The sequence below is a fragment of the Vulpes vulpes genome, chromosome 14, assembly GCF_048418805.1.
Source record: "Vulpes vulpes isolate BD-2025 chromosome 14, VulVul3, whole genome shotgun sequence".
NCBI lineage: Eukaryota > Metazoa > Chordata > Mammalia > Carnivora > Canidae > Vulpes > Vulpes vulpes.
Window position 1 is genome coordinate 82,140,529 of NC_132793.1, and position 15,049 is coordinate 82,155,577.

The 15,049-nt window shown below is 39.0% G+C and overlaps 1 protein-coding gene across 2 annotated transcripts in view; it reads left to right on the forward strand.

The window, feature by feature from the left end:
- GABRB3 (gamma-aminobutyric acid type A receptor subunit beta3) overlaps window positions 1-15,049 on the forward strand; it is a 219,111-nt gene that overhangs the window by 167,251 nt on the left and 36,811 nt on the right. For both annotated transcript variants that reach the window (XM_072737024.1, XM_072737025.1), the window contains exon 5: window positions 12,365-12,447. In XM_072737024.1, coding sequence (XP_072593125.1) covers window positions 12,365-12,447 — 83 coding nt within the window. The remainder of the gene's footprint in view (window positions 1-12,364; window positions 12,448-15,049) is intronic.

Sequence of the window (15,049 nt, forward strand, 5' to 3'; positions counted from 1 at the left end):
CTCCTATAAGTCAATAACAAAAAAAAATCAAATAATTGGCTTAATAATAGGCAAAGGACTTGAATAGTCTTTCTCCAAAGAAGATACACAAATAGCCAATAAGCAAGCAAAAAGATGCTTAACATTATCAGTCACTAAGAATGAAAATCAAAACCACGGTGAGATATCAATTCACACTCATTAGGATGGCTAGTATATATAAAAAGAAAAGAAAGAAAAGCAAAGAAGTGTTGGCAAAAGTATAGAGTTATTGGAATCCTTATGCATTGCTGGTAGGAACGTAAAACAGTTCAGCCACTGGGAAAAGTAGTATGACAATTTCTCAAAAAGCTAAATATAGAATTATTTTAAGGTCAAGCGACTCCAATTCTAGGTATATACCAAAAGAAACAAAAGCAATGATTCTAACAGATAGTTTAAAAAAAAATATTTTATTTATTCATGAGCAACGGAGAGAAGGGGAGGGGCAGAGACACAGGCCAAGGGAGAAGCAGGCTCCATGCAGGGAGCCCAACGTGGGACTCGATCCCGGGTCTCCAGGATCATGCCCTGGGCCGAAGGCGGTGCCAAACCGCTGAGCTACCCGGGTTGCCTTCTAACAGATACTTTTACATCAATGTTCATAGCAACATTATTCACAACCAAAAGTTAGAAACAAACCAATGTGCATTAATGCATGGATAAACAAAATGTGATATATGCATACAATAGACTATTATTTAGCTCTAAAAAGATATACAATACTGATACATGCTGCAACAAGAATGAATTTAGAAAACAGTAAATGAACTAAGCCTGGCACAAAAGGACAAATATTACATGATTCCACTTATGTGAGGTCCCTAGAATAAGTAGAGTTTCTGTTTGGGATGATGAAAAAGTTCTGGAGATAGATGGTGGTGATGTTTGCTCAGTAATATGAATGTACTTTCCACTAAATGGTACACTTTAAAATGGTGCAAATGGTAAATTTTATGAATATTTAACCCAATTAAAAAATTCTTTATTGTTTCATGTTTAATTTGTTGACTTGTGTGCTGTTTTTGCTCTAATAAAGCTGTTTCATAACCATTTTCTGTTCTGTACCTATCATCTTCTCTCTTTTTTCAAAGCTTTGTCTCCTTCTCTGTCTTTAGGAAGGTCCTACAAGTTTGCCCTCTCCTTTCCACTTTAATTATTGTCCCCAGACCAGCAGCAGCACTATCATCTGGGAAATCAGAACTACAGATCCACCCCATAACTTCTGCTCAGAATCTGCATTTTAACAAAACCCCTCAGTGACTTGTATGCTCATTAAAGTTTAAGAAGACATCCACATCATTAAATTATTTTCAGAATTGTCAATTCTACTATCTGTCTTCAGTATAAATTTTAATTCAGTGCCTATGGCTGCGAACCCTAACACTCTTTTCTTAGCTTTATAGCATCTATCTATGCCGTTATCTCAGGCTCTTCTTTCCCTTTATCTCCCTGCTCTTGTTCTAAAGACAGCATATACATTTATGCATATGACTACTAGACATAATATCTTCCAAATGTTTAAACTTTCATTTTCTACACTTCCATACTTTTTGTAGAACACCTCTTTGTTTTATTCATGATTATCCTCAGGTAGGAAGTATCCTAAAGACAAAGTGATTTTCTAGACAAAGTGATTTTCTAGTGAGACTATAGATATGGTGACCTGAGTCTCTTTCAGCCTCACTCTCACCTTGGAAGCCTTAATCCCTTAGGCTATAAATCTGAAAATTTGATTAATGTGCTCCATTTGTTCTGCTTAATTGTATTCTTTCAGAGTAAGACCCCCCACTTCTGACTGCTGGGTTGATTGACTAGGCCCTGTAATCAGATGCAATGTATAACACTTTGAATAGAGTATTGAATGGTATCTTCCATTCTGGTATGCATGGCTTCCAGTCCTTTGGATATCCATCTTTAGCAGCAATGGCTTTTGTTTGAGCAATGCATATGGCTGTGTTCCCCAACCACTTTCAGCCATAGTTGTGTCCTCTGAGGCTATAGAGGGAGAGAGGTGGGGCGTGAGGAGGGGCAAGGGAAACTGAGGGAATGCGTTAACAGGTAAGGCCAGACCACTCATTCTGTCTAGCTCAATCCTGTCATTCTATCCTTTTCCAGGGGAACTTACTGTGGTGATGAAGATGTCCTATAATCTGTACTGTTTGATAGAGTAGTTGCCAACCATATGGGCTATTGAGCACTTGAAATGTGGCTAGTGCATCAAATGAATTTGAAATCGAATTTCAAATTTTGATTTCGTTTTAACTACTTTAAAATTTAAATGTAAAATAGTTACATGTGCTAGTGTCTACCATTTTGAACAACATACATCTAGATGTGAAAGTTGGTCGAATGATATAATCAGATCCAGATAGCTCGGGTGTACTTTCCTGTTTCTTTCAAACTGGTTCCTCCCTTCCTTTTCAGAGCGTTGAGCCTGTATTCTCCTTAATAACTTCCTCAGTCATACACTATGACAGTTCTGTTCCTAGCAGATGATTGAGGATCTGGTGTATGTATACATTACTGTTGGTTTTCAGCACTATTGCCAGTTTTGGACTTTGTGTTGCTTTATCACCATATTGTTTGAAAATCAGAAGGAGATGCATAAGGGCCTATCTCACTTGCCTGATGTGACTACTCATTTCACCAAGATTGATATTTTTAAAATGATAGTGAATTTATGCTGAAACATAGAAATAGATGCTCCTGTTTTAGAAACATGGTATCTACAAAGGGCTTTACTATCTTATGACACTCTTGAGAAGTAACATATTGTGAGTTCCATTTATTTATAGGAGAATTTATGCTTTCATATGTATGTTGTTACCTGTGTTGATTGTTGTATCTCTTATCTATTGCCACAATGTTGCTGTGTAACAAATAGCTAGAAAGCTTTAATGCCAGATGATAGTCCTCATTACTTGTTTGTGTGATTAATCAGCATCTCTGCTCATCCTGTTTAGCTCACTCACAGACCTGGGGTGGGTGGTCTCTGCAAGGATGAGTGGGCACCTCCATCCTGTTACCCATGGCCATTCTCCTCCTAGGACCCGCAAATTCATCTGGGCATGGTTTTCTCACAGCAAAGGCAGAGCACAAAAGAAACAGAATGCCTCTTGGGAGCTAAGTTTGAGACCGACACATTGTCACTTCCACATATTCTATCAGACAAAGCAAGTCACAAAGTTGGCCCTTATTCAGGAGGTGGGCAGACAGCTTCTTTATAGTGAGAAGAACTGCAAATGACATGGCTAAGAGAGTGGATATTGGGAAGCAAGGAAAGAATGGGGCTGCCAACACAGTCAACTTAACCCAACAACTTTCCCAGCAACATGCTCAATGAATCTGCATAGCAAAAGCTTTCAGACAGTTCTGTGAATGTATTTTCTTATGTTTTTTTGTAAAACAAAACAAAAATTATAATAACTTAAATGTTGGCTTATGCCTTGTGTTTTCTCCACATTGAATAATAGTAAGCACTTGCTTTAGAATAATAGTCAGTTTGAATTATTTGACTTAGGCCCTTGATACTAGCATCTGAGTTCCTATTCCTGGAAAAATGCCTGATGAAATTGGCAAATGGAGAACCAGGAAGACGAGAACTATGAGTTACCATAGAGCTGTTGCAAGGGGCTAAATGGTTACCTACAAAGCAATAGGTCACATGTGCTGCTATCCCATGGCCATGGATACAACTATCTCCCAGAGTTCTCATTTAGGCATCGCAAGTGCAAGCCAGAGGTCACACAGGAGGTGTAGCTAACTTGCTCCTGGGCCCTATTGTTTAATAAGATTATGATCAGAAAGCCAGGACGCTGCTGATGGCTGCATTTTGCTGTCATCTTCCCTGCAGGCCAGGCCACAAAACTTATGGGCATCAACTTTGGCCTGCTAAGTATTCATTCTGCAGCAGAAGGATTCACAGAGACTACCTGGCTATTAATGCAGGGGGTGTCACCAAGCATCTTGACCAGTAAGCCTATGGAGTTCTCAGTGAGTCATTTAATCATGCGGAGCCAAAGCTCCTGCTTGGAGTGCTTGAGAGATGGTAGGTGTCCCCTCTTGCACTTTATTTTGGGGATTAAAATCAAGAAGGGCTAAGCTATCTCTTTTCACTTTCCACTTCTTGAGTACTTCTGCTTATGCCTGGCTTCCAAATCATCAAAGTCATTGTTTTGTTCAATGACTATTTATGGGTAATCTGCTGTGTCCATGGGGGAGCTATTCCAGGCACTGGGGAGATGGCTGCTGACAAGAAAGAGGAAACCCTGCTCTCATACTCACCTGAGGAAATAAAGGGACCTGCAAGTCAACAAATAGATGTTCCAATTGTAGATGGTTCTAAGTGTAATAAAAACATTAAATCAGAGGAGAGGTAGCTAGGGCTGAGGTACTTTAGTTCTAGAAGGGCTCTGAGAATGCCAGTCAAGGACATTTTCATTTCTGTCCTGTCTGGTATTTACCATGCATCTAAATGGTTAGTACAAGTTGGTAAAGAGTTTGTGTGCATTGCTTAATGATTCACTATAAGTAAGGATCCCACGGTTTACCCATAGTCTACCTTTCCCAGCAGCATTGGCAAGGGGTATTTTTCTACCCTGGCCAACAAGTGGACATTTCAGGCAAATGTTCTGTGGCAGCCAAAAGAAACATTTCCACAGCAGCCTCTCTAGGTGATCTGTGGGGAATTCTGCATTTGTGCAATGACATGAAGAGTTTACATCTGCCCTTATTACTATTTTCAATTTTTGGAAGTTCAAAAATGCTGACACCAAAGTACATCTCATAATCTTAGTTGAGACAAAGTGAAAACCCTGTGATATGCCAAAAGCCATGGGTCTCCTTGACTCAGGCTTCCTCACTAAACTGTTCAGGCAAAGGACACACAGATACTATAGATGGTGTCCTAAGATGGCTGGTATCACATAATAAGATTTTTAATTTGCTGGGGATAGTGATACCCTTATAAGCTTTGAATTTATTCCTTGACTTTTCATACGTTTCACTGTTAAGCACATCTTTAAGAATCTATCACTTATAAAAGCAAGACTATCTACTAAATTCTACCTTATTCCACAATGAGTTGAATGTCACTACTATTACTGCAGGTATAGCATGTAGAATATATATTTTCTTCCTATATATATATTGTATTTACAAATTGTCACATATATAATTAGAATATTGTATATATGTGTATATATATACAGTCTCTGTGTGTATATATTTTATATGTATATATTATGTGTATATGTGTTATATATGCATATATGTGTATCTATATATCAGGTTACAAATTTCTGTACCTTCTTTGCTCTTCAACAAGAGCCTCACTCACTAGTAGGCTTTTAAAAGTTGAATATACAGTATGTTATCCTTTAAGGCAGAAGGATCTGAATGTTGTATCTGCCTTATAATACCATTGTAAATGTGACAAACCTACTTACTGTTTCCTAGCCTTTGTTTGTTTATCTGCCAAATGGGAATGATAATAATAATAGTATGGTTATTAATTAAATACATGAATGTTCAAGGGCTGAGCATAGAGCTGAGAACAAAACTAACTCTCAACCAATGTTACATAATACATATATAACTGCATGCCATCCTGAGCACCAAGATAATAAATCAACATCCTTTTATATAATGCTTCCCAGTCCTCTACCTATCACTTTTCTACTGATTTATCTTTTTGTTTAACTTTCTACTTTCAGCACCCTCAAAGTATGATTATTCATAAAGAAAGGACACATTGAATGGTAGATACTTTTTCTGTCATTTAGTTACCATCTTTCTCTGCTTTGCTATCATAAGCATAAATTACAGCTATGGAGACTTAGCACTGCTCTCTCTCAATCAGAAAACAAAAAAGGAACAATGATACTCCCCCAAAAGCATCTACTGAAGAGTAATACTGCAGAAACCTTCATCCATTTTCTCACTGACCCTGCCATACTATTCCTTAGAAATAGGAATAGAATCCTCATATTACAGAGGGCTGTGGAAGTGAGCTAGATATGGGTAAAGTTCTCCTCCCAAGACAAATAAAGTTTATTGGGGAAAATATGAGAGTTGTGTGTGGATGTTGGAGATTATGCAAATGGAGCTCAGTCATTGTGGCATCCCTACCCCTGATCCATATGCATTAACTAGGCTTAAGCCCTTAGTCCTGCAGACTCAAATTCCCTCCTACAGTTCCTTCAAAGTTCTAATCTTCAATATTTGGTCAAGTCATGCAAAAAAGTTCACTCCCCAAACCAGTCATGAAGCTAGCCAAGTTGTTCTGGCCTCTGCACCCTTCTTCATTTCTCTGCCTGCCCCTCACCTTTCCATTTTTGTGCCTTTCTGTCCTAGTGGCACACAGACCTCTTTCCTTCTACTGTGTTTTCCCTGTGCTTATCTTTTGTAGCATGAGTAGGCTCCTGTGTCCTAGTTTCCACTAGGAGAGGGATTTCTATGTTATTTCTTCCTTAGGAAGAAGAGTAGTAAATACATATTTTTTACCTTAATCCCCAAATAAATTGGAAAAGGACTCCATTTTATAACCAGTCTTTTTTTTTTAACTTTTTATTTTTTATTTTTTTATTTTTATTTTATTTATTCTAATAATAAATTTATTTTTTTATTGGTGTTCAATTTACAAACATACAGAATAACACCCAGTGCTTATCCCATCAAGTGCCCCCCTCAGTGCTCATCACACATTCACCCCCACCCCCCACCCTCCTCCCCTTCCACCACCCCTAGTTCGTTTCCCAGAGTTAGTCTTTATGTTCTGTCTCCCTTTCTGATATTTCCCACACATTTCTTCTCCCTTCCCTTCTATTCTCTTTCACTATTACTTATATTCCCCAAATGAATGAGAACATACAATGTTTGTCCTTCTCCGATTGACTTACTTCACTCAGCATAATACCTTTCAGTTCCATCCACGTTGAAGCAAATGGTGGGTATTTGTCGTTTCTAATGGCTAATATTCCATTGTATACATAAACCACATCTTCTTTATCCATTCATCTTTCGATGGACACCGAGGCTCCTTCCACAGTTTGGCTATTGTGGACATTGCTGCTAGAAACATCGGGGTGCAGGGGTCCCGGCGATTCACTGCATCTGTGTCTTTGGGGTAAATCCCCAACAGTGCAATTGCTGGGTTGTAGGGCAGATCTATTTTTAACTCTTTGAGGAACCTGCACACAGTTTTCCAGAGTGGCTGCACCAGTTCACATTCCCACCAACAGTGTAAGAGGGTTCCCTTTTCTCCGCATCCTCTCCAACATTTGTTGTTTCCTGCCTTGTTAATTTTCCCCATTCTCACTGGTGTGAGGTGGTATCTCACTGTGGTTTTGATTTGTATTTCCCTGATGGCAAGTGATGCAGAGCATTTTCTCATGTGCTTGTTGGCCATGTCTATGTCTTCCTCTGTGAGATTTCTGTTCATGTCTTTTGCCCATTTCAGGTTTGGATTGTTTGTTTCTTTGGTGTTGAGTTTAATAAGTTCTTTATAGATCTTGGACTCTAGCCCTCTATCTGATACGTCATTTGCAAATATCTTCTCCCATTCTGTAGGTGGTCTTTTAGTTTTGTTGACTGTATCCTTTGCTGTGCAAAAGCTTCTTATCTTGATGAAGTCCCAATAGTTCATTTGTGCTTTTGTTTCTTTTGCCTTCATGGGTGTATCTTGCAAGAAGTTACTGTGGCCGAGTTCAAAAAGGGTGTTGCCTGTGTTCTCCTCTAGGATTTTGATGGAATCTTGTCTCACATTTAGATCTTTCATCCATTTTGAGTTTATCTTCATGTATGGTGCAAGAGAGTGGTCTAGTTTCATTCTTCTGCATGTGGATGTCCAATTTTCCCAGCACCATTTATTGAAGAGACTGTCTTTCTTCCAATGGATAGTCTTTCCTCCTTTATCGAATGTTAGTTGACCATAAAGTTCAGGGTCCGTTTCTGGGTTCTCTATTCTGTTCCATTGGTCTATGTGTCTGTTTTTGTGCCAGTATCACACTGTCTTGATGACCACAGCTTTGTAGTACAACCTGAAATCTGTCATTGTGATGCCCCCAGCTATGGTTTTCTTTTTTAAAATTCCCCTGGCTATTTAGGGTCTTTTCTGATTCCACACAAATCTTAAAATAATTTGTTCTAACTGTCTGAAGAAAGTCCATGGTATTTTGATAGGGATTGCATTAAACGTGTAAATTTCCCTGGGTAACTTTGACATTTTCACAATATTAATTCTGCCAATCCATGAGCATGGAATATTTTTCCATCTCTTTGTGTCTTCCTTAATTTCTTTCAGAAGTGTTCTATAGTTTTTAGGGTATAGATCCTTTACGTCTTTGGTTAGGTTTATTCCTAGGTATCCTATGCTTTTGGGTGCAATTGTAAATGGGATTGACTCCTTAATTTCTCTTTCTTCAGTCTCATTGTTAGTGTATAAAAATGCCACTGATTTCTGGGCATTGATTTTGTATCCTGCCACGCTACCAAATTGCTGTATGAGTTCTAGCAATCTTGGGGTGGAGGCTTTTGGGTTTTCTATGTAGAGTATGATGTCATCGGCGAAGAGGGAGAGTTAGACTTCTTCTTTGCCAATTTGAATGCCTTGAATGTCTTTTTGTTGTCTGATTGCTGAGGCTAGGACTTCCAGTACTATGTTGAATAGCAGTGGTGAGACTGGACATCCCTGTCTTGTTCCTGATCTTAGGGGAAAGGCTCCCAGTGCTTCCCCATTGAGAATGATATTTGCTGTGGGCTTTTCGTAGATGGCTTTTAAGATGTCGAGGAATGTTCCCTCTATCCGTGCACTCTGGAGAGTTTTGATCAGGAATGGATGCTGTATTTTGTCAAATGCTTTCTCTGCACCTAATGAGAGGATCATCTGGTTCTTGGTTTTTCTCTTGCTGATATGATGAACCACATTGATTGTTTTACGAGTGTTGCACCAGCCTTGTGTCCCGGGGATAAATCCTACTTGGTCATGGTGAATAATCTTCTTAATGTACTGTTGGATCCGATTGGCTAGTATCTTGTTGAGAATTTTTGCATCCATGTTCATCAGGGATATTGGTCTGTAATTCTCCTTTTTGGTGGGGTCTTTGTCTGGTTTTGGAATTAAGGTGATGCTGGCCTCATAGAACGAATTTGGAAGTACTCCATCTCTTTCTATCTTTCCGAACAGCTTTAGTAGAATAGGTATGTTTTCTTCTTTAAACGTTTGACAGAATTCCCCTGGGAAGCCATCTGGCCCTGGACTTTGGTGTCTTGGGAGGATTTTGATGACTGCTTCAATTTCCTCCCTGGTTATTGGCCTGTTCAGGTTTTCTATTTCTTCCTGTTCCAGTTTTGGTAGTTTCTGGTTTTCCAGAAATGCATCCATTTCTTCTACATTGCCTAAATTATTGGCGTATATCTGCTCATAATAAGTTTTAAAAATTGTATTTCCTTGGTGTTGGTAGTGATCTCTCCTTTCTCATTCATGATTTTATTAATTTGAGTCTTCTCTCTCTTCTTTTTAATAAGGCTGGCTAATGCTTTATCTATCTTATTAATTCTTTCAACGGACCAACTCCTCGTTTTGTTGATCTGTTCCACAGTTCTTCTGGTCTTGATTTCGTTGAGTTCTGCTCGAATCTTTATTAACTCTCTTCTTCTGCTGGGTGTAGGATCTATTTGCTGTTTTTCTCTAGCTCCTTTATGTGTAAGGTTAGCTTTTGTATTTGAGTTCTTTCCAGTTTTTGAATGGATGCTTGCATTGCAATGTATTTCCCCCTAAGGACTGCGTTTGCTGCATCCCAAATATTTTGAACGGTTGTATCTTCATTCTCATTAGTTTCCATGAATAACCAGTCTTATGGCAGTATGAGAAGAGAAGAGAAGTATACTGGGGGTCCCTTTTACAGATTCTTCCAATGTCATGTTCCACTTCCAGTAATGTCCATGAAACACACTACATAAATGCCACGGCCAGTGTGAATCCCTAAACAATTTGGATGTGTTCATGTTCCTGCTTGTTTGCATTTATTTTATGGGTAGCATTGAAGATGAAGATGAATAATAAAAACAAATAGAAAATAGTAATCTCTATTATTGACTCTTTTCAAATGAATAGGCATCAAAATATATAGGAACTTAAAAAATTTTAGTATTTTCAGTAGAGATCTTTTTCTTTTCTTCATAAAAAATCATAATTTTAACAGAACCTTTTTCTCGTTTTGCCTTATAGGCATCTTATGTGGATGTTGGGTTGTCAGTATGCCAGAAAACATGCCATATTTTAAAAGTGTGAGGTTTATTCTACAGTTGGCTAGAAAACTGGATGCTGTAGAATAATATACCAAAGAGCTAGGTGTTGACTTTGGATTATAGAATGTAATCCACTCCTTGGAGTGATACTTGAAAGTGTTAGGACATTTGGAAAGGACACTTTCACCAAGGGTATGGGTCCTATAGCATATGTCTGTATGACACTTGCATACCATTTGTAGAGAATAATTTAGTATTTACCCATGATTGCCAAGTATGTTGACATTTTCCCTCACTGCTCTTCTTAGCCGTTGAAAAATAAAACTTTTCTCAACTTGCCACTTATCCAGTTGCTAATAGAAGGACATGCTTTACTACAGTGTTTAGGTTAAATGAGAGAATCCCAACAGAACTGGCACATGCCTGGTGTTTTACTAGTGGTTTGGTTAAGATCTGCTGATAGGAACAAAACTTGCTAACGTTGCTCAAAGTAGTAGAAGGTTTGTTGTGAATATTTATGTGGAAGGCTATCTGAAGAAAGCTGAATATTAGCCCTCAAGAAAGGTAGAATATGGAAGGTGGTTGGGAATTCAGAGGGTAACTCTAAGGATCTTAGAAGGAGACATTTTTACTTCTTCATTCTTATCCACCACTAAATGAGTATAGCCAGGGCTACCAATTACATGCTTCCATGTAAGCCATAAAAATGCTGTTCATACATACCTTAGTACATACCTTGCAAGGCCACTTTCTGTGGCCTGGCCATAGTGACCATTGTCTTCTCAGTCGTCCAATTGGAATTTTCTCTCTCTCTGCTACACTTTCTTATGACTCACTCTCAATTGGAAAATGACATCGCAAGCCTCTAATTTATGAACTTACAAGGTCAGTTCCATTCTTACCCTGTCTTTAATTCACTTCCATGGAAGAGAATCCTTTTACCTCCATTCTACCTTTAAGTCAGGCCACATCGTAGATTCTTGATCAACTAATGATTGACTGTTCTTGAATCAGGGCCCCATTCCAATCCAGTCATCTATAATTGAGTTGAAAAAGGGAAGGCATTCAAGAGAAAAAGGGTATAAAACATAGTAGCTTAATAGCATTTCAACACAGGCTTTGTGTAGGTTGATTTCCCTCAAATGAGACTATAGACAGAGTAGGAAATAGACTTGACATTTTTAGAAGTGTTGTTTCTTAATGTACAGTTGATTTAACCATTGCATGGTGGAGGCCTAACTCTCCTTGGGCCATGATATAAAATTCTTCCATGGTTGCAGCTGACACCAGGTAAAGCCAACCCACTGAATTTTGATTCATAATCGATAACATAGAAGCCAAATTACTCCCTTTGAAAAGATGGATGATTGCATGGTGAGAAGCTCAGGAGCATTAGGGTACAGCCCAGCAGACAGCTATAATAGAGTAGTATCAAGCAGAAGCTTGGCTGAAAGATTCAAAGTACAGCCTGTGGGGCAGCCCAGGTGGCTCAGCAGTTTAGCGGTGCCTTCAGTCCAGGGCCTGATCCTGGAGATCCAGGATCGAGTCCCATGTCAGGCTCCCTGCATGGAGCCTGCTTCTCCCTCTGCCTCTCTCTCTCTCTCTCTCTCCCCTCCATGAATAAATAAATAAAATCTTAAAAAAAAAAAAAAGTACAGCCTGTCAATCTGTAGCTACTTAGACACTTCACATGAAAATCAAAGAATCCAATCTTGATTTAATCAGTGTTGTTGCCACACATAAGTTTTCCTGGTGCTATAAAGGTTAAAGAATCACTTAAACAAGGAGGCAGAACAAAAATTGAAGACAAAATTTTCCTTAGAAACCCCTGTCTCTGTCCTTGATTTCCCACAGTCTACAAGGCTCCATGAATAATTTTGTCAGATTTAGAGGTTTTGTGTTTCTTTTCTTGATCAATCTGGCCTATAAGATACTGAAAACTTACTTAAGTATATGTTATGAAATATATTTAATCAGGTGTACTTTGGGGGGAAAAGGGCCCTAGATGGGGGCTATTCATTGTTTAGCTGGAAGCTGTTTTCCTGCTACATTTCTTATCCCATCTTTAATATCTGCCCTCATCTGTGTATTTCAGAATCACCACAACTGCAGCATGCATGATGGACTTGAGAAGATACCCCTTGGATGAGCAGAACTGCACACTGGAAATTGAAAGCTGTGTGTATCTGTACTTCTTTTTCATTCACTGTATTTTAGGCCTTGTCATTATTTGGCCTCTTTTCCAAGGCATTTATAATTTTCTTGCCATAGTTTTTAACTATCTTAAAGATGGAAGGTTTAATCCTCTGCTTTGCAAATTATGTTGTCATGAGAGAGACAGAGACAGAGAGAGACTCAGTTCCCCACTCTAATCTGATTAAGAGAGTCTGCTTGCTGTGCTGAAATATAAGAAAACAAACACTCCTCATCTTGATCCATTCAGTGAGAAGAGAACAAACACTGAGATGCAATTTTCTCACAATAAGCTTCATCACACATGAATGGCTATATTCCTGGGAACCTGGGCAACTGGAGTAAAACTCATTTCCCATCAGGAACTCAGCTTTACAAGCAGGCTATTCCTGCATTTTGGCAACTTTCTCAATTTGAAGAGTATTCAGATGCCTTATTGATAATTCAGTGTTGCATACTTCTTAGTGAGGGATAAGAGCTGCATCTTTATTTAACAAACCAGGGTCCTGCCTGCTACCTGAACTACATCTCCTGGCATATCCAGGTGTTGCTGTTGCTGTTGTCACTTACCCTGGTTTCTCATAGATTGGTTTATAATGTCTCAATTGGATTTAGTCTTGTCTGTATTTTATATGGATTTCTTTGAAGGGAATAGTAAATGACTACAGTGTTACTTGATGCATTTGTGGTGATAAGTGAGTATAAATTGTAAACATACTGGGAAGCTGTGCTCAGTGTAGGCCAGAGTTTTCATCCCATATAGAGCTGGCCTTAATGTGCCGCCTTACTTCCATACTACATCACTGTTAAGTTTTCTGAAAGCTGTGTTTTCAGAAAGTAAGGGACATGAGATCATGTCAAGTGATGCATAATGGAATCATCTGTAGAGTTTTAGCATATGGGATAGAAAGCTCAGAGGAAAGATGATGATTTCCTAATAGTTGAAACACTGTCTTAGAAATTAAGTGGAGTCTGTGTAGCCAGAAGGTACAAATCCCAATGAGGTGATAGAAAGTTTCAGGAAGGCAGATTTGTGACCTAAGTAAGGAAGCAACTTCTACTCCAAATGTCTGGACACATATTGAGTAGTCTCAGAGAGTACAGATTCTGTTACTGTGATGTTTGAACTGAAGGGGATGATAGGTAGGAAGGTCTATTATCAAAGAGATTTCCTCAGAAAGTGTGAGGCCGCTTGTCTTCAGAGAATCTGTAGTTAAAGCATTTGAGTGGAAGAAGGGGTTTTCTGGTGATCTGACTACACACATATGCAAAAGGTTTTATTTAAGTCAAGATGGAAATGTGAGAAAGTGTGAGCCCCTACACAAGGGGGAGGCACACAAGCCCTCGGCACAGTATGCTGGTTTGAGCCACAGCCAGAAGACCAGTGGTGCTGGGCTGGGTGAGCAAGGGAGAGGGAGTGGATGTACATAGAATCCTGTAGATTCTTGGCATCCTTGTCAGAAGTTTGAACTTGTTTCACTAATGTGTTTGGAAACATTTGAGGGATTTAAGCAGATAAGTGGCTTGATAAGATATATGCATTTAGAATCATTGCCATGGCTGCCAGATGAGAATGGAATGTCAGGAAGTCAGAGGGAAGGTAGGAGACAGAAACTAACCACCATGATCCAGGGAGAGAGTGTAGCAGATGGAACAAAGGAGATGACATTTGCCACAGAGAGCAGTCATCCCCATAGCTTTGGTCTATTTGTCAAATATGGAGTGTCTGCCTTATGCTGTATTGTGCATTCAAATCAAAATGTCCATTATACTGATAGGGTATTTTTCTCTAGGTGTGAGTTTTAATCAACCTTACTGATAAAGTTGATTGAATCCCTTAGAAGACTCTTGGGTGCTACAAGAAATGTCAACCATTATTGTCCTGTTTCCTCATTCTGAAGAAGCATTGATTGATTGATTACCAAGTGAATATGAACACCGTGCTAAGAGCTGGACTTGGAGCTATAATCCAGCAAATAAACCCTCCTCTTTCTAAGGGCCAAAAGTATCCCAACAAAAGGCATTTCTATAGATGGCAAACCTCATAGCCAGGAATACCTGATGAAGCCATCCAACAATGCCAAGGAGGACACTATTTTGCCCATAGTTTCTTTTTTTTAAGATTTTATTTACTTATTGATGAGAGACAGAGACAGAGAGGCAGAGACACAGGCAGAGGGAGAAGCAGGCTCCTTGCAGGGGGCCCGATGTGGGACTTGATCCCAGGATCCCAGGATCACGACCTGAGCCAAAGGCAGATGCTCAGCCACTGAGCCACTCAGGCGTCCCTCCTTGAGAGTTTCTGATATTATCAAACATTGATTGGTTAAATTCACTCTCAGTGTTTTAACTTTTCCATAGCTTTTCAGAGGAGTTGCCTTTCCAGAATTCTTTATACTTGAGTTTTCACTTTTTTCTTAGAACTGTCTTCTTCAGTTAACATATATATTTTAAATTTATTTCTATGCAATGCCCAGTCCAACTCTACAATTAGGATTTGCAAACAAAATTCTGGTCAGAGCATTCATCCTCCCAAGTTCTTTTCAGAACAGCTACCAAAAATATTCAAAAGTTAGTTCTTTGATGA